This window comes from Ovis aries, chromosome 21 (genome assembly GCF_016772045.2).
Source record: "Ovis aries strain OAR_USU_Benz2616 breed Rambouillet chromosome 21, ARS-UI_Ramb_v3.0, whole genome shotgun sequence".
Taxonomy (NCBI): domain Eukaryota; kingdom Metazoa; phylum Chordata; class Mammalia; order Artiodactyla; family Bovidae; genus Ovis; species Ovis aries.
The window spans coordinates 36,416,176-36,434,971 of record NC_056074.1 but is presented as its reverse complement, the minus strand read 5'-3'; the positions used below and the strand labels follow the sequence as shown (position 1 = coordinate 36,434,971).

Here is an 18,796-nt window from a genome sequence, read left to right as displayed (position 1 = left end):
GTCATTGTTAGACATCTTTGGGTGTAGTCTAAATATTTAATCCATTTCTTCCATATTTTCCTCTATTTCTTGAACGTATCAGTTTAAACTTTTCAATCTTCTAAACAATATTTGGCTCACCTGTTTCTATTTTCTACTTTTGCTCTGGTTTTAAATAATATGGTCTTATCTCTTGACTTGCTAGTAATTCTTACTGGATTTAGAAATTGTATATAAAAAAAAATTATAGCACCTCTAGATGTTTTTTCTTCCAGTCTTTTCTGTGTTACACCAAGAAAATGGGGGCTTATCACCTTAATCCACTCAGAGACCACATGGTTTGAGGTTGCGCTGGGATTTTGATAAGCCTCAGTCTGCCTGTTTCACCTTGTTCCCATAAGGAGCCCTCCTGAGCTTTGAACTGAAAGACCTATGTGTTCACCATCCCTGCCCCATCGTGGGTCCTGAATTCTAATCATCAGCACCATTAGCCTGCCAAAAATTTGATTATGCTTTTCAGAAGTTTGAGGTTTAGCTTTTTATAGCTTCTGGCCCTATACGGCTTCAGTGTTTGGTAAGTATCTTAGAGAAGAAATGTGTTACGTCTTTAAGGCTCTTTCAGTCCCCGGTTTTGTTCTTCCAGTGTTATGAGAGCACTAAGCTCCTCTGGCTTCTCTGGTCCCCTCTGCCTGGGCAATGCTTGGATTTTCAGCCTCTTGCTCAAACCCAGAGTCAGCAAATGCTCCCAGGGGCAAGTCTGCTGCAAACTGTCAGCTCTCGTCCCTGATTCTACTTCAGAATTTTAGGCCCTTTCATCATCTTTCCTTCAGCAATTCTCTAAGATCTTTTTAGATAACTTTCATATTTTGTCTGGTCTTTCTAGTTCTCTAATAGAGCACTGGTCAGCTAGAAGCAACTCCATCCTATTAAAAGTCAGCACTTTTAAAAGTGTTTATTTTCTTCCTTTGATCTTTGAAAACTAACTGCCCCAAGCAATCAATTTACATCACATCTTAAAAATATATTCCTACTGCTAAGTCAAAAAGAAAAACCAAACTATCTTATGGCATAGTCCCCATAATCACAACTGTATATAAAACATAAATACACAGCATCAAAGGTATGATATTATTTCTGGGGTAGGATGTAGCCATTTTTTTTTCTTTTGTAAAAATGTTTCTGAAATATTACACTGTCTGTAAGAAATTATGCAAGTAAATGTAGATTGTCAAGGAGGGGAGGGAGAAGGAACTCAGTGACTGAGATACAGAAGTGGGAAGACTAATTGCACAAATATAACTTCAATTTTGTATCACATGAATGCATTAACTATCAAGATAAAAGAAACAAAGGAAGAAAGAGGGAGGGAGGGAGGGAGGGAGGGAGGGAGGTGGGAAGGAAGGGAGGAAGAAAGGAAGGCACACACACACACACACACACACACACACACACACACACACACACACATATACACACACCCAAGAGACTCCTGGGACTACAAAGTGCCATTTATATTGGGAGTGAGGACAACAAACATTTGATTGTACTTACTAGCTGCAGAGATTGCAGAGAACAATCCAGCCCTGATTCATTTGGGGACACAAAAAATCTCCTATCTATCAGGGACTGTGATGAGCAAAGGGGATAATAGTCTTGTAAGAGCTTTTATGAAAAGATTCAAAATTGTGCTATTTTCATTTTTTGTACAGACGAAGGTACAGTACACATAGATGGTGGTTTTGTTAGGACTTTTTCGATCACGTCTCCCAATTATAGGGGATGAGATCTTAGGTATTTTCTTAGAACTCTGTAACATTCTTTTAAAACATCTGATAAATCTTGACAGCACAGCTGATTAACTACAGCCTGTCTTTCCCGAGGACTTCATTGTAGGCTTCTAAACTAGGGGTCAGACTATACCATGGCCTGAGAGCACATCTAGCCCATTTTGTATGACCCTCAAGTTAAGATTAGATTTACATTTTCATGTGGTTGAAACAAAATCTAAATATTTCTGACATGGGTCATTCATCTGAGTTTCATCTCTGGCTGCTTTTGTGCTTTGATGTCAAAGTTGAGTAATTGCAACAGAGGCCACATGGCCCTCAAGATCTAAAATATTTACTATCTGACCTTTAACAGGAAAAGTTTGCCAACTCCCGGGCCAAAGTACTTCTGAATAATGAGTTTCATGGGGCAGCTTTCTGGTGGGGAGGACTGACCGCACCCATGTCTTTTGCCAAGAAACCTCCTAGCGCTTTCCCATTCCGACACTGGGCTCAGTCACATGATTTGCTTTGACCAATGGGAATTGAAGAGACACAGTAGAGGCTTAAACTGGGGTTGCCCCCTATAGCTTGATTTCCTGCTTCTCTGCCACTGTCTAGTCAACCGACCCAGGCAAGCCTGCTGGACAATAAGTCATGTGAAGCAGAGTCATTCTAGCAGGGGTCAGCCTAGGTTAGCCAGAAGTCAGTGATCTCAAGATAATGACAGCTGGATGGCTGACCCACAGCTGACCACAAACACGTGTGTGAGCCCAGCAGAAACCACCCAAACCCAGTCAGATGAGCTGAGCCCCAACACTCAAGAGCCATGCCACCCAAGTGTAGTGGTGGGGCTGTTACACGCAACTATTCCAGCAATAGAAAACTGATACTACGGGCACACGAATGTTTAAAATTTCTTTTGCCAAAAGAGGCTAGGCAACATTTCACTCTCCTGAGGACGGTTCTGGGCTCTGACAGGCGGAAAGACTGAATAAAACATGGCAGTCTGAAACTCCAGAGATGGGGGTGGGGCATCAGATCACATCTTTTCTGCAAAAATATCTTGTACTCACAATGCGATTCAAGGAATACCCATATCTGCTCTGTGGCTCAATTTGCCCACTGGACCAAGCAGACGCTAAGGCTAGGCTAGGCTAGGACTTGGCATTCCTCTTAACCACAGAGGTACTGAGCAAGGCAGAGACGTCATCATTTATGGAAAAGAATTTATTTCCTATTTATACAATGTAAAAAAAAAGTACCTTGGGTATAAAATCTAAATGTCTGAGGTGTGCTCAGTCAGGAGCCCAGAAGCGTCACTCTTTGCGTCCTTCAATCATCAGTGTGCAGTGCAAAAAGAGCCGGGGCTGGGAGCTCCTCCTGTACTAGGGTCGGTGGAAAGTTCCCTTGGGAAAAAGCCACGAAGCCCTTGGTGAAGAAGTGGGGCAGAGAGCGGGAAGGAAAGGGGGCAGGGCTGCAGCAGGAGGCTGGGAAGGGATGATGTTCAGGAGTCTGCACTGGGGACACTTTAATGTGCTAGAGGGAGGCTCCGCCTCTTCACCTGCTGCACACTGACTGGCTGGGGCCTGTCCTCAGAATGTCAAGCTACTTCCTAGCACACAGGGCCGACCGCCGCCTCTGCAGAGCCCCCAGTGTGACTTCTGTCAAGAAGGAAAGGCGTTCATCGATGTGACAGAAAACGGTCACCTTTGAACTTGCATGAACTTCTTGCGCAGCCATAAAGAGTCCTGGTAGAAGCGAGGGTCGCCTAGCCTCACAGCTGTCCGTTTGTAAAAGTAACAGTACAACACTGCCGCTGTGGAGAATAAACAGGAAAGAAGAGTCAGGGATGCACCCGAGTGTTTGTTTCAGGGGAAGAACATGACCAGATGAGGCTGAGGGGCCCTGTCTCACGATTTCCCAGTGACTCCCAGAAAGGGCAGAGGGCAGTGGTCTCTCCTGGTCTTGGCATGGCTGTTCCACTCATCTCACGCCGGCTGTGATGGGCTGGGAAGTCAGGATCAAGGCCCTCGCTGCCAGAGCCACAGGTGGGGCCAAAGTGAGGCCTGAGGTTGCTGTGGTTCTTACCTAGCCTCTGGAATACAAACAATGTTTGAAGTCCATCTGTCCAGACAAAGCGGTTGGAGTTTTTCCAGCGTAAGTTCTGAAGGAGACAAGAGTAGACAGAGAAAAGTGAATGGCCAGATGAGGCCCTGACATCTCCAGCCTGGTGAGCTGCAGAGATGCTGCTTGATTTAGTATCAGGCTAATCTCACCCCCTTCTTTCTTTCCACAAGCCAAAGGAGTGTTTCTCAAACAAGCTTCAGCAAGTCCCCTTGTGTTTTGCTGTAGAGGAAGTAATTCTTTTAACCCTGAGGGAGTAAGTTTGAACTAAGCCATTTATTTCCTTTCATCCCATTGCCTTAGCCAATGAGAAATGATACACATTATCTCAGGAGTTCAGCATGGTCACTGTCTTGCCTTGGAAATCTGAGGCTTGGTTCCTGTCAGATAAAGGCTTGGTGCTCTCAGAGTTTAATCAGATTAGCAGCTTCACAGTACAAAGCCAGGACTATTTTGGCTCTAGGAACCTGAGCAGAGACAATCCTCTCTGGGAAGCACCTTGAGACTTTGGCACTGTGCTGCTTCTCCCCTGTGAGTTCTTGTTCTCTCTGTGGAATCACAGGGGCAATCTAACGGGAGGTTTAGTCTGAGAAGGTGCCTTTAGTAAAGAAATGCCTAGAGAACCCTGAGGTTTTAACGTGTTCCATTAAATGAGTACCAAGAAACACATGAGATACCCACAGAGAAGAATTTGTGGAGAAGAAATCTGAAGGAATTCCCTGGTGGCCCAGTGGTTAGGACTCCGCACGTCCAATGCAGGGAGAACGGGTTTGATCACTGGTCGGGGAACTAAGAGCCCATAAGTCGCTGTTGCTGTTATGTCGCTTCAGTCATGTCCGACTCTGCGACCCCATAGATGGCTGCCCACCAGGCTCCCCCGTCTCTGGGATTCTCCAGGCAAGAACACTGGAGTGGGTTGCCATTTCCTTCTCCAATGCATGAAAGTGAAAAGTGAAAGTGAAGTTGCTCAGTCATGTCCGACTCTTTGCGACCCCATGGATGGCTGCCTACCAGGCTCCTCCACCGTGGGATTTTCCAGGCAAGAGTGCTGGAGTGGGTTGCCACTGCCTTCTCCTATTAAGTCACTAGGTACAGCAAAAAAAAAAAAAAAAGAAAAAAAGAAAAAAAAAAAGAAATCTGAAACCACGAAAACTGGATCTGCTTCAAGGCCTATGTTAGAACCAGAGGGAGGCATCTCGGAGGCTCGTTCTCCTAATGTAAGTGATAGGGACACAGCAGAAGGCTCGTGGCACTCCCGCCTGGCTCTTTCCCATGGGACACTGATGCCTAAGAATACCCTGTATCAACACGCACCTGCCCAAACAGCTAATGATGGAACAGATTCAATTTCCTGTTTTAACCTGCAGGTCTTCTGGGGCAAAAAGAATCAAACGTTCCACAAGTGCCCCTCAACTCCTGGATAAGGGTGTTCTTCAACACATAAGGTTGAGAAAAAGTACCTTATGAAATTCTCATGTGTCGAGCTCCAGGCTGGACCACATTCATTTCACCTGTTCCTTATAAAGGATTCTGTGAGATAAACATCCAGAGCTGCTGGGTTCCCACAGATAAGACATTTCAAGTCTTTTAAGGACTCAGAGCCTCCCTCTTACCATGACCCAGACATGAAAAGAGATGCTCAGGGCGAAGTACACAGCTGTCAGGATGATGGTCCCTTTGAACTTATGGAAGAGGAGGTTGACCAGGCCAGCCTGGAAGACGAAGGTGTTGAAGAACATGAGGAAAATGATGATGATGTTGAAGAGGACTGCGATATCCTGGATGCTGCAAACATGGAAAACAAAAGGACAGCCAAATGGAGGCCTGTGGAGCATCCACGAGTCGGCCCTGAATCCTAAGGGACACCATGAGGTCTTTCCTTGCCTCTGAACCCCGCCCCGCAGAGGTAGTGTGGGTTTTGGACCCCAAATGACATGAAATTAAAACTACCTGCTACCTGTTGGTCCCATCAGTTGAGTGGCAGTCTATGGACAAGACTTTCCTGCTGACACTCCCAACTCAACAAGCCTCTGAGGCACCTGTGAGAAGCAGCTAGTTTCCTCCTTGTATCCATAAAATGCCAGCCCTGTCAAATAACCTGGTGCCTAGTGCCATTCAAGTGTTGGTTCAAATGTCCCCTCTTCAGAAACTTTTCTTTCACGCCACTACTTTCTTCTCCCCATTCCACATACTTTATATCTACTGTATAACATTTATTACTATTTGAAGTTATTAAAATATTTGTCTCTCTCCACTAGAATGGAAATTCCATCAAACAGAACCTGTCAGGTCCACCACTGCAAATATGGCACTGTCTGGTAGGCTGATGAACATTTGCTGAGTGAAGACAGGGTCTAAAATTGTGGTTTTCTGTTTAGAACTTGACTCATGGAGACTAAAAATCACTGTGGACGAAAAATGACAACAGCCTCCATCCTCTGGGGTGCATATATGTTATCAATATGATTATTCTGGAAACTTCCTGGTGGTTCAGTGGTTATGACTCTGCCTTCCAATGCAGGGGATGCAGGTTTAATCCTGGTCAGGGAACTAAGATCCCACATGCCACAGGGCAACTAGAGAGCCTGTGCTGCAACGAAAACCCAGAACAGCTCCCCCGCCAAAAAAGATTATTTTTACTCAGGGCCAGGGCAGTGAAGGCGCCAAGTCCTAACCCCTGGACCGCCAGGAAGTCCCTGATAACCCCTTTATCTGACATTTTGCAACCCTGTTTCATGGCACTGTAAGACACTTTCTACTCACAGATGCAGATAATGACAGTGTCAACAATCTGACCCTCTTTTTCTATGTGCACTGCTTCCCGTGTCCCAAACCCTTGTTAGAAGTATATCAAAGCGGAAGTATCAAAATAGTGTATCCTGTGACATGTCTATGGACCATGGAGTACCCAAGACAAACTGCAATTTTATTTTCCCTGATATTTCTCTATTAATAACTTTAAAATGCTAAATCATGCTTTTCTGAAATGACTGGGTTGAGCTGCGCAGTCCCACTCACATGAAGAGCACCAGCTGTATGACTGGAGCTGCTCGGAGAAGCTCAGAGAAGGAATTGACAAAGAGGTCATAGGACAGCAGCAGGAACTGCAGGGAGAGCACCAGGCTATAGTTACTGGTCTGAAGCATCTTCCTTCTGCTCTCTTGCGTCCCCAAGGGCACATTCCACAGTTCCTCAGAAAACAACTACTGGTCCTCCCCCAGGCACTGAGTTCTTCAGAATGGCAGCTGCTTCCCTTGCTCTAAGACAAGGGTCTGTTGAAGCCAAAAAGAAGAAAAGAGAGGTTAGAAATTCAACAGTACAATAAATATTTACGTAGGACCTACTATGTGCCAGGCACCATTCTAGGTGCTTGTGATACATCGATGACAAAACCAACAACAAAAAATGCCAACTAGTCATTCCTTCCAGGGACCCTCACCCTCAAACCTGTCTCCATACCCGAAACCCTCTAAATGTAGAGCTCTTTCTAACCAGTTCTGAGTCCAAAGGAATCTAGGAAAAATACACAAATACACTATATGTCTGGTCATATAGTGATAATAATTCTAATTGCAGAAGCAAATCTTTGTATATCACTTATAGTTCTAGGCAGAACATTATTTAAATCTCTCCATTACCCTTGAGGTGGAAGACACACTATTACTCTCTCCATTTTATAGAGGGGACAATTAAAGCTCAGGGAGGTAAAATAATTTGTCCAACGTTATATTGCTAGTAATTGGCAGGGCTAGCATTCAGATCTAGGCAGTCTGGGTCTGGAGTCTGAGCACTTAACTACTGCTCAAAGCTGCCTCCTACAAAACTGACAGGTTTACATGCAACTAGGCAGGAAAGGGCTTCCCAGGTGGTTCAGTGGTAAAGAATCCACCTGCCAATGCAGGAGACATGGGTTTGATCCCTGGGTTGGGAAGATCCCCTGGAGGAGGAAATGGCAACCCACTCCAGTATTCTTGCCTGGAAAATTCAGTGGACAGAAAAGCCTCGTGGCTGCAGATCATGGGGTCACAAAGAGTCAGACACAACTAAGCATGCACACAGGCAGGAAAAACATTGGCAGAGAAGTGGTTAATGGTGTAGGAAGAAAAAGCTGAGAGGAAATAGTGCTCTTCTAACGTTAAAGATTATGGTAGCGACACAATGGCACCAGGTAAGAGGGGCTGGGCCTTTATTTTCATTTATTCCAAGACAAAGAAGCTGCTCTGGGGTTGTCCTATGACCCTCTCCAGCTGGATCAAATCCATAAGCAAATTTCAAAATGTTTTGAAGTGTTACAGAATGATTAAATCAACATCTGTAAAATGTTACTTTACAAACTCTGCATATTTACTTCCTTATTTAATCCTATATCCATTTTAAGAACTAGCTGTTGTTATGCTTATAGCCCCACTTTACACAGAGCCTCTGAGAAGTCGCAGAACCTCGTCCACCTCACCTAATGAAGTCCCACTGAGGATGTACACTGTGGTTTTCTCTGAGCCGAGTTTCTTTATTCATCAAATAACATTGATAGTATCACCTATGTACCCGCACTTGTCAACCAGGATAAATTCCTTTAGTCCTCGAGAAACTACTCTGCAAGATGGGAAAGAATTATCCGCATTCTGCAGGCAAGGACAGTGTCAGAGTTCAAGCCGTTCCTCCAGGATTCACAACTAGGTGTGATACGAAAGCCCATGCTCTTAACCGCTACTTCACAGGCCGCCACAGAAGGCTGTTGTGAGGCTCCGTTAAACAGAACCGCTCACCGCCATCTCTAAGGGAAGGATGACCATCACCTCGGGTTAGCGTAGCGGTGATTTCTCAAGGTAACGAAGCAATTCGGTCTTCTCACCGCTATCTGCCGCGTTCCCTCGGTAGAGCAGAGCAATTTTCCCCACCCGTCCCAACCCACTTTTAAATGGGACTGCCTTAGCGAAAAACCAAAACCAAAGCAATTAACAACGAAATTCCGACTTCTGGCCTCTTCACACACTCCTCAACAAGGACTCACCTCAGAGGTCCAACGTCGGTTGTCATGGGGATACCACTCTGGCTTCCGGAAACCGGCTTTAAGTTCCGGAAGTAGATGGCGGACGCGGGCTCAGCTTGCGCCGTGCTACACGCTTGTCCTAGGCTTTCTCACCCCGCTGTATGGCCGACTCGGCCGCCATGTTTGGGCCCCCGCTTTTCTGGGCTCGCGTCTCTCCGGGCCTTCCCAGCGTCGCCGCGGCCTGTTCCAGGGTTCCTAAATCCGGCCAAGGCCTCCCGTTCACCCCGCGCGCCGCCTTGCGGAGGGCCAGCCTCTGGCCAGAGGCTTCGCCTTGGCCCGAACATTTCCGCTTCAACGGAATCGTGGGGCTGAGGGCGAGGACAGGGCCGACCCGTGACGGCGTTCCTGGTCCCCGGTACCTCGGGGTGAGGGAAGAAACGCCCGCCGAAGAACTGGAGTTGGGGGTCAGCGCCTTGGAGCCCGAGAGCTGGGGACCCCGAGATCCGGGACTTCATTTCCCAGGTGGCCACGCGCGCGACCGGAAGTATGCGAGCCTATAAGAGGACAATACCCCCCCCCCCCCCAGCTTTTCGGCTCAAGTGCAGCGGTGCGTGGTGGTCGAGATTGTTGCTGAGAGTCTCTCTGCATCTTTCAGGAGCCAAGGGAGCAGCGGCTCTGGCGCGGGTTGGCAAGAGACGGGTCTCGGAGACCCCAGTCCCCTTGCGTCTCACTGTGGTTCGGGGGTGAGAAAGAGCCCGGGCTGGGAGTTCAGGGATCTGGGTTCGAGTGCTAGCTTCGCTACTATCTCGTTTCGCGCCGTCACGACCCCTGTCTCTAAGTTTTCTCTCCTAGGAAATGGACACCATTCTCCGTGCCCTTCCTTCCACAGGTGGTGGTTGTAAAGCACGAAAACTTTTCGGAAGTCGCAGTCAGCAGGCGGAGCCTACCTTTTCACCCAAGGTTCAGTTGAGTTCAGTCGCTCAGTCGTGTCCGACTCTGCGACCCCATGAACCGCAGCACGCCAAGCCTCCCTGTCCATCACCAGCTCCCGGAGTTTACTCAGACTTCATTGAGTCGGTGATGCCAAGGTTAGCTGGGACCAAGGTGGTCCCGGCGGCTGGCGAGTCAAGGATCAGTCTCTGGACACTTCGGTCAGACCAGAGCACCGTGCAAAGGGCGTTCCTGTAATCCCTCTGGCGCTCAGGAGGACCTTGTTTACCTATCTCCTGCCTGGTATTTAAGGCCTCTCACTCCTAAGTCCCTGACTTTAAGGAAGCTCCGTTTGGAAGTGAGGCGTCCTTGGAGCTGAGGGGGAGTCAACCTGGAGTCTTTTTACCAGCTCTGCCACTCACCTTGGCCGAGTCATTTTCATAGTTTGGGCCCCAGTATTTTTAATCTGTAAGGTAAAAGTTTAGGATTTGAGCTCTAACGCTGGGTCTCAAGATTCCTAAAGCCCTCCACCATTCATCTGAAAAGTGGGAGCAGCCAACAGCCTTGCTGTGCCTTGATCTATTTGCACTTCTAAGTGCATGTGAAAAAGTTTGGAATCGAGGGTTTCCCTAAGACTAGGGCTGAGTAGGATATACCCATTTCTGCCCCAGGGCTTGATCTGTTTTAGTGCAGCTTGGGAGAATCCTTTTTGCTTAGGGATTGAGAGTGTATTAGGTTGGGAGAGTACAACTCCTTAGATCAGGGTCAACAAACATGACCCACAGGCCAAATCTGGCTGGCCTGAATGGGTTTTACATTTTTCAGTGATTGAAAAGAAAAGGATATTTTGTGACGAAATGATACAAAAACTGAAATTTCAGTGTCCATAGTTTTTTGAACACAGCCCATACGTTTGTGAAAGTATTGTTTATGACTACTTTTGCAGTATATCAAGAGTTGATAGCACAGTTATGACAAACCATATGGCCCGCAAAGTCTAAGATATTTACTATTCTCACACTTTATAGGACTTTGTGGACTTTTGTCTTCGAATGTGGCTCTACAAGTGTGGGCAGACTAGGAGCCTGCACACATCCTGAAATCTTAGCACATACTACTCTCTTGGAATAAATGAGAGGATATTCTTAGCATTTGGATGGTAATTTTCACTGCGTTCTTTTTCTCTCCTTTTGCTCTCCATTTCAAGCAGAGGGAGGGCTCGTCTGTGTACTCTGAGCAGTAAAACATTGCAGCCGGTCTGTCAGGAAAGTGTCCCCACTGTCTATTCCAAGTCTGTCCCAGAGCAGTAATCCAGAATCTCTTCTAGGGGGGTGGGTATGGTCCCTTTTGGACATTTTCTTTTTTCCTCTTACAAAGGGAAACAAATTTAAAAGTAGATACTAGCCAGTGGATGGAGCCTGCTGATGGGGAGCCTCTTTGTGCTGACACCTCCCTGGAGAGGAGGTGATTGAACATCTGGTGACCTGAAACTTCCACTGCTCTTACAGGAACGAAGGGGACACCTCAGGCTGGCGAGCAAATTGCTGAGTTCAGCAGCTGAGTCCAAAAGCTTCCGGGAAGCAAGTGGAATGATTTTCTCCCTCTAACCTCCTGAAAGCTTATATTCCCCCCCCCCCCCCGCCCCAGCACTCAAATCTTGCTTTCTCAGAGACTTCTGCCACCTTGGATCCCTTTGTGAGAGCTCCACACCTGTTTCTGATTAGGTGGATACTTGGCATCGAGAGAGCTGGCACGACATGGAATCGGGACCACCGAGAGGCTTGGGCAGCCATAGGGGCCATGGGCTTCAGGGTTTCGTTGGTAGTTAGGATGAAATGCTGTAATACTACTAAGAAAATTTTAATAATTTACAATGTCCTTACATATTTTCTCACTTGATCCTCTGGCAACCTGTGATCAAGTGAAAAACATGGGGTTTTGGAATGGAAATAATCCCTCACAGGATTGTCAAGAGGAGAACATGGGATCAATCATGTGTCTTAAGGTTCTGGTGTGATGTCTGTTCATAGCTGCCTTTCAGTAAGTTACATCCTGTTGCCATGGTTTTCTTTCAGATGAGAAGACAGTCCTTCAGATGTTAAGTGATTTGCTCAAGGAGCCTCAGAGCCTAAGAATTGGAGTCCAGGCCACTACTCTGTCAGCTTGTCACTGGGTATAAAGGTGAGGGTCAAATGTTTTATTTCGTTGGGAGTTCTTGGCGATTTTAGGGGCCTCTTCTCGTGTTAGCTGGTTCCAGTTGAGGAACCTCAAGTTCCAGAAGTCATGTGTCACCTACTTGGCCTGACTCGTTGGGGACGGTGTGCCTGCCTTGAGAGCTGTTTTCATGCTGAAAGCAGGGGCATCCTGTGGCTTTGCAGACTGCCTGCCAACCCTCACGCCCACTTGCCTGGCTTTTAAGAGCAGCTGCTTAGGGGGCTAGGCATTCACCATGCCTGGAACCAGAGTTGGTTTCTGAGTTATCAGGTATACGTGGAAACCTCAAAATAAACTCTTTGCTTTCTAGATCATGAGTTCTTGCTTCCTCTTTTCTCCTCTGGACTTTCCCTAGAGAAGAGAAAGCAGAAGTTGCAGGTCTGGGACCAGCTGCAGGCTTTTAAGATGTGGAGTATGGGGACTGGAGCAAAGACCCTATCTTATCTTCCCATGGGTAGAGGTCACTGTCTGGGGAAGAACTCTGAAGTGGGATCCTATAACACTTTTCTCCCAGGTGGCCTGATTAATAGTGTGGAGACTGTGAATTTTGCCTCCTTATGTTAGAACGGAAGGCTTGGGGTTATCTAGCCTGGATTTTGATTTCTGCCCTTTCTTTTTGTGAGGAGTGGAAGTATAATTCTTTATCTCTGGTCCTGTGAGGGGAGGACCCATCCTAGGGCTCTGGACTTAGCATCTGGCCACCGCAGAGGAGGCCTCTCTCCAGGGCCAGCCCTGGGGCTGAGCTGGCTGCACTGTACACCACCAAATGGTGGGGCGGCGCCTCACTCTCACTCATTGTTCATAACCAGAGATGGGGTCCAGCCTGCCGTCAAGGCTTCATGGGACAGTGCCCAGGCTGATGGCAGGGGAACCACCCTTCCGGCCAAGAGCAAGGTCAATGTTACCTCCTCTAGCTGGCGCGTGGGGTGCCCCCGAGCCAGCAGGGGTGTGTGATTCCCCCTTCCTCTAGGGCTGCCTGGTCAGAATGGCTGTGGGATGGTTTTACCTGTCTGTCCTGGCACTGTGCTCCCTGGGCTCGATATGCATCCTCTCCACCATCTACTGGATGCGGTACTGGCACGGTGGCTTTGCCTGGGATGGCAGCATCCTCATGTTCAACTGGCACCCGGTGCTCATGGTGACAAGCATGGTGGTGCTCTACAGTGCTGGTGAGTACGGGTAGGCAGTGGACACGTGGTGTGGCCCAGGCCCGTGCGGGGCAGCGTCACAGTGATCATTTTGAAATGTACAGAAGTATCAAATCACTGTGTAATGTAACAGGAAGTAACATAGTGCTGTGTAGGTCAATTATATTTCAAAAACAAACAAGCTCATAGTAAGAGTAAAAAAGATCAGATTTGTGGAGTGAGGGGTCCAGAGAAGGCGATGACACCCCACTCCAGTACCCTTGCCTGGAAAATCCCATGGATGGAGGATCCTGGTAGGAGGAGGCTGGTAGGCTGCGGTCCATGGGGTCTCGAAGAGTTGGACACGACTGAGCAACTTCACTTTCACTTTTCATTTCATGCATTGGAGAAGGAAATGGCAACTCACTCCAGTGTTCTTGCTTGGAGAATCCCAGGGACGGGGGAGCCTGGTGGGCAGCCGTTTATGGGGTGGCACAGAGTCGGACACAGCTGAAGCGACTTAGTAGCAGCAGCAGCAGAGGTGAGGGGTGGAGGGGAAGGGGAATTGAACAAAGGTTGTCAAAAGGCACAGACTTCCAGTTTTAAGATAAATAAGTATTAGGGATATAATGTACATGATCAATATGGTTTTTAATACTGCTGTGTGTTAAATATGAAAGTTCAGATAGTAAATCCACAGAGTTGTCATCACAAGAAAAAATTTTTTTCTATTTAATTCTGAATCTGTATGAGAAGATGGGGGTTCACTAAACTTACTGTGGTCATCATTTCATGATGTGTGTGAGCAAACCGTGAGGTGGGCTCCATTGTCTCCATTTTACAGATGAGGAAACTGAGATTTAGAAAGAAGATGCCAGATAGCTGAGAGGTGGAGCTGGGATTTGGACCTTGGTTATCTAACCTTAAAACTTGCGTCCTTGACAGCTCACTTCAGTTGTGAGAGTTCTTCCAGTTAGATGAAATAATGAATGTGACACTGCTTTCAACCTGTATATAAAAATGCATACACGTGGCATATACCACCAATTCAGTTCAGTCGCTCAGTCGTGTCCGACTCTTTGTGACCCCAGGGACTGCAGCATGCCAGGCTTCCCTGTCCAGACCACCAGGGAATTTCCTAAATTGAAGTATTGTTGTTGTTTAGCCACTAACTTATGGACTGTAGCCTGCCCTTCTCTTCTGTCCATGAGATTTCCCAGGCAAGAGTACTGGAGCGGGTTGCCATTTCCTTCTCCATGGGATCATCCTGACCCAGGGATCAGACCACGTCTCCTGCATTGGTGGGAGGATTCTTTACCGCTAAGCCACCTGGGAAGTCCAAAAAATTGAAGTATAGGTGATTTACAATGTTGGGTTAGTTTCCAATATACACTGATTCAGTTTTATATTCAGTGTATATATATATATTATACACACACACATATATTCTTTTCCATGGTAGTTTATTACAAGACAGTGAATATAGTTCCCTGTGTTACACACTAGGATCTTACTATTTATCTGTTTTATATGTAGTAATTTGTATCTGCTAATCCCAAACTCCTGGTTTATCCCTGCCCCCGCTCCTCCCCTTTATCATGGTCCCTTCTCCCCCTTCATGGCTGATGGCTGCACTAGAAGTGATGCCAGGATGGAAGATGCTGCAGAGTTGATACTGGTGTCCTAAAACTTCCTCCTCCCTGTTGGGAAGCTGTTTGGGATCACGGCAGGCTGATTCCCCTGATGCTTGGGTGAGCACGAGGGGAAGAGGCCGAGCCCTGAGACTGCTCTCTCCGACAGCATCGCTGGTCTACCGCCTGCCCCAGTCATGGGTAGGGCCCAGGCTGCCCTGGAAATCTGGCCACGCAGCCATGCACCTGCTGGCCTTCCTCCTGACTGTGCTGGGGCTGCACGCAGTCTTTGAATTTCACAACCATGCAAAGATCCCCCATCTCTACTCCCTACACAGCTGGCTGGGCATCACCACCATCTTCCTCTTCGCCTGCCAGGTGGGTACTCTCTGTCCTCCTTGGGTTCCCACTGGCTGCCCACTCCGGCTGGGGCTTCCCTGGCATCAGCACCAAGTCTTCCTTCTGCTCAGTGCCTGGAGATGGTGTGCCAGGGCGCATGCTGTAGCATCGGCAGTGGGAGGGGCTCTGGGAGGCTGGTGGTTCTCCCATTCACCCTGTTCCACTCTCACCCCTCACACCACCCACTGTGGTCCTGGAGCGCTCTGAGCTAACTCGATCCCAGGACGTACCAGGCTGAATCTAAGTCACCTTTTCCACTCCCCTTTTCTGTGAACCGAAAGCAATTCGAGCAGTAGTATCCACATCCTGATTGTAGCCGTGTACGAGTTGGAGTTTTGTGAGCCAGGATAGGAAGGAAGCAGAGACAAACAAGGAGGGCTGGGTTTGCGGGAGGGGGAGGCTTTTCATGTAGGTGACATTCCTGTTTGTGTCAGACCACAGGGAGGAGGCTGCAGTGCCTGGCAGGAGGGTTGAGCTGCGAGAGGTGGGCCAGAGTTCATTGACGAGCAGGGGTGCTAATGGGTGGTGTGACCCGGTGTGCCTTTGGTGACACGCAGTACAGTCAGGTATTTCCTGTGTCCACAGTGGTTCCTGGGCTTCTCGGTCTTCCTGCTGCCCTGGGCATCCATGTGGCTGCGCAGCCTCCTGAAACCCATCCACGTCTTCTTTGGAGCCTCCATTCTCTCTCTCGCCATTGCGTCTGTTGTTTCTGGCATTAACGAGAAGCTTTTCTTCAGTCTGTGAGTGTGGGGGGTGCGTGGGACCCCCAACTGTAAGGTGAGGGGCAGGAACAGGGTCTTCAAAAGATGGGTCATAGGACCCGTCTGAGGGAGGGAAGCCTTTGGGGTTGAGCTCGTTCCTGATCTGAAAGGTAATGGACTCATCTTTCCTTAGGCGGAGATTGGTAAACTGGTCACCAAATACTTACCCACTATCAAAGTGATTCAGAATCTACTCTGTGGCAGAAACTATTCTAAACGTCTCAAATTTAATCCTCCAAGTGCCCTACAGCGTTGGTAATGTCACTGCCACGTATAAATTAGGGAACAGAGGCACAGAGAGGTTTAGCAATGTGCCAGTAAGTGGCAGAGCTGAGTTAGAGGACTAGAGTTCGTACACCTAACCACTACTGTTCTCCATTTGGGGAGGCAGTGGGGCTGCAGTGAGGAGCAGACAAGATTTGAGGTCAGACCTGGGTATAGATTTTGGCTGTGCCATTTCCTAGTTGTGTAACTCGGGACGAGTTCATGTCATGTCTGGGAGCTTCAGCTTCCTCAAGGGTAGATAGCATTCTGCAGACACTAGTCACGGCAGAGACTTAGAAAGTATGTTAATATTCCAGGTTGCAGCGGGCCCTGGGAAGTCTTTCTCATCCTCTGTTAGTGGCATTGGGTCCTGCATTGGGCAAAAACAGGTAGAAAAGTTCCTCAAGGGCCTGCATTGTTTTGTCATCCTCAGGAAAAATGGCACCAAGTCATACTCCAACTTGCCCAGTGAGGCTGTCTTTGCCAACTGCGCTGGGATGCTGGTGGTGGTCTTTGGGCTGCTGGTGCTCTATATCCTACTGGCTTCATCTTGGAAACGCCCAGAGCCAGGGATGCAGGCCGAGAGAGAGGTATGGGGTCTTGGTCTCCTGTTTCAGGTTGGGGTAGGGCCGGGTCTAGGGAGGGGTCACCCAGTAAAGGCTTGGGCTTTGCCAGGAAGACCAGCCCAGTAACATGGTGAGAAACCAAGTCGCTTGAAGGCGGGGTTCTGCTGGCTGGCGGGGAGCACCAGAGTGAACCCAGCACTTCCTGTCGTGGCAAGTGCAGCTGCTCCTAGAGGCCTGTCTGCTGGGGGAGCAGGGGGTTCCTCCCCTCCCCAGATGGCTGTGGTCTCACGGGCAAGTGTGGCCTTACCTTCCCCAAGGAAGGGCTGTAGTGTGAGGAGGAGGTGTGCTGATTCCTGCTTCTCCAGCTTCAGAGCTCATCTAGTGGGATGGGAGCTTTCCTCGTGGGGGTGTGGTGACCGGTTGGGGCTTGGGGCATTTTTTGCCTGTTTTCGGCCATGTAGGCACCTGAGGGATGGGGTGTGTCGGTTGAGGGACTCTGGGGCTTCCTTGAACAGTGTGGTGGGTGGACTTGGGGCTCACCCTGCAGGTTGGGGTCTGTCTGAGCAGCTCAGGCCTGGCGGGACTCCTATAGGCCACGGGCCATTTTGACACCTGCTTGTCTTTCCAGGCTCTGTTGCGTGGCGGGGAGTGAAGCAGGAAGGGGCTCCCAGGAGCAGTCGGTGTGCAGTCTAAACTCCTCCCTGAAGCTCTGCTCTCGCTGGTTGCGGGCCCCAGGCTCCCCTTGCCTCTGGGTGGGCCTGCTCCCCCACAGCCTGCCCATGTGCTTTCCTTGAGGGCTTTGGCTTCTCTGCCCCTTCTTGGCATTGACTTCTCAGGTCATCCGTTTACCCCTGGCCTTCTTGCCCTGGCTGCTCATTCTGTTGCTGCTTGTATGAAGTCAAGTTCGCTTCCCCTCATACCCCTAAGGATGTGGTAGGGAATCCTGAGGACTCAGATAAGCTGGGAATTGAGTGCCATCCACATTGTGAAGAGTGGGGGAGCCAGGGCTTCCGTTGGCTTTCCCCCGAAGTTTAGGCTGCCGCCCCGGCCAGGCTGCATCTGTTCTTGTAACCTCCCATCCAGCCCACCAGGACACGAGGCTGGGTGGGAACGCCAGAGGTGATGCTGGAAGGAGCGCGGGGACTGGCAGAGCCGCTTCTGCAGAAGAGAAGCTGAGGGCCGGCTGCTTGCTACTCGTTTCCTGTCGCTGCCTTCTGTGTCTACGTGTTCTACGTGCCCTGCTAGCTGCTGCTGCGACTGGGGCCTGGATCCTGGCTCTTCCCTGTGACTGACATGCCCGTCACTGCTGCACAGCCCTGCGTAACCTGCTCTTCTGAGAAGAGCCTGTCCAGCTGTCCCTCGGAGTAGCAGACCTCTTCCCTTTCCCTTACTGGGTCCAAGCTCGCCTGCCTGTCCCCAGGTGGGATCAACCTTGTGCTCACCAGGGCCCTTGCCCAGCCATCTTCATTCTGCTGCTCACCGTCAAACGTGCCAACGTTGCAGTGCACTGAACCCAGCAGACGCGGCGGTGCGCTGTACCCAGCAGAGCCCTGGGAGCCATGGCCACCCCCGGGGCAGCCCTTGCTGAGCCTCCAGGTGCCTCAGTTGCCCCCCCACCCCTCCCCCGTGGCTGCTTGCCTAGCAGACAAGTCTCTGGTGTGACGCAAGTGTGAGGTGTTGCTTTTCTCCCAGTGAGAGACTGGGGTGGCAGGGCTTGCTCCTAAGTTTTGGCACTGCCCTCTGCACACAGGCCCTGCCAGGTCCCAGGCTCCATGCTGCTGTGCTTAGGTGACAAGCGGCAGGACACCTGGTGTCTTGACTTCTGGCAGGAGGCAACAAGGCTGACTGTCTGCCCCACCCCACGTGGCCAGATGCTGGCAAGAGGGCTGTGACTGAACTTCCCAAGCGCCTGAGACCCTCCAAAGGCACTGGGATGCCCGCCTGGCACTCTGGTCACAAGACCAGTTCCCCCTTTTCTCCACGTGGGTAGGCATTTGACTTAAGAGGCTTGACTTTCATTAAATGTGTTTTTAAGAATCAAA

General features: G+C 49.2%; 2 protein-coding genes across 18 annotated transcripts; one reads left to right on the top strand and one right to left on the bottom strand.

Annotated features, from left to right (window-relative positions):
• Positions 1-2,957: 2,957 nt before the first annotated feature.
• Positions 2,958-8,915, bottom strand: TMEM138 (transmembrane protein 138). 5 transcript variants are annotated; one of them, XM_012101975.4, is made up of 5 exons: positions 8,884-8,915; positions 6,891-7,144; positions 5,486-5,657; positions 3,837-3,912; positions 2,958-3,564 (listed from the first exon to the last, which is right to left on the bottom strand). In XM_012101975.4, the coding sequence occupies exons 2-5, from the start codon at positions 7,016-7,018 to the stop codon at positions 3,452-3,454; spliced, it is 489 nt and encodes a 162-aa protein (XP_011957365.1). In that variant the 5' UTR covers positions 7,019-7,144; positions 8,884-8,915; the 3' UTR covers positions 2,958-3,451. The 5 variants fall into 5 exon arrangements, with proteins under 5 accessions (XP_011957365.1, XP_042094130.1, XP_014958616.1 ...); XM_042238196.1 differs by having other exon boundaries at positions 8,326-8,907; XM_015103130.4 differs by having other exon boundaries at positions 2,958-3,912.
• Positions 8,916-8,943: 28 nt separating this feature from the next.
• On the top strand, positions 8,944-18,796 carry LOC101106637 (lysosomal membrane ascorbate-dependent ferrireductase CYB561A3). Of its 13 annotated transcripts, none has more exons than XM_060404017.1 (8): positions 9,447-9,605; positions 9,752-10,095; positions 10,821-10,951; positions 11,868-11,973; positions 12,977-13,175; positions 14,934-15,142; positions 15,749-15,903; positions 16,622-18,796. In XM_060404017.1, the coding sequence occupies exons 5-8, from the start codon at positions 12,992-12,994 to the stop codon at positions 16,878-16,880; spliced, it is 807 nt and encodes a 268-aa protein (XP_060260000.1). In that variant the 5' UTR covers positions 9,447-9,605; positions 9,752-10,095; positions 10,821-10,951; positions 11,868-11,973; positions 12,977-12,991; the 3' UTR covers positions 16,881-18,796. The 13 variants fall into 13 exon arrangements, with proteins under 13 accessions (XP_060260005.1, XP_060260006.1, XP_060259997.1 ...); XM_060404020.1 differs by having other exon boundaries at positions 9,752-10,951; positions 11,301-11,973; positions 16,622-16,778; positions 17,838-18,796; XM_060404021.1 differs by having other exon boundaries at positions 9,752-10,951; positions 11,301-11,973; positions 16,622-16,778; positions 17,383-18,796.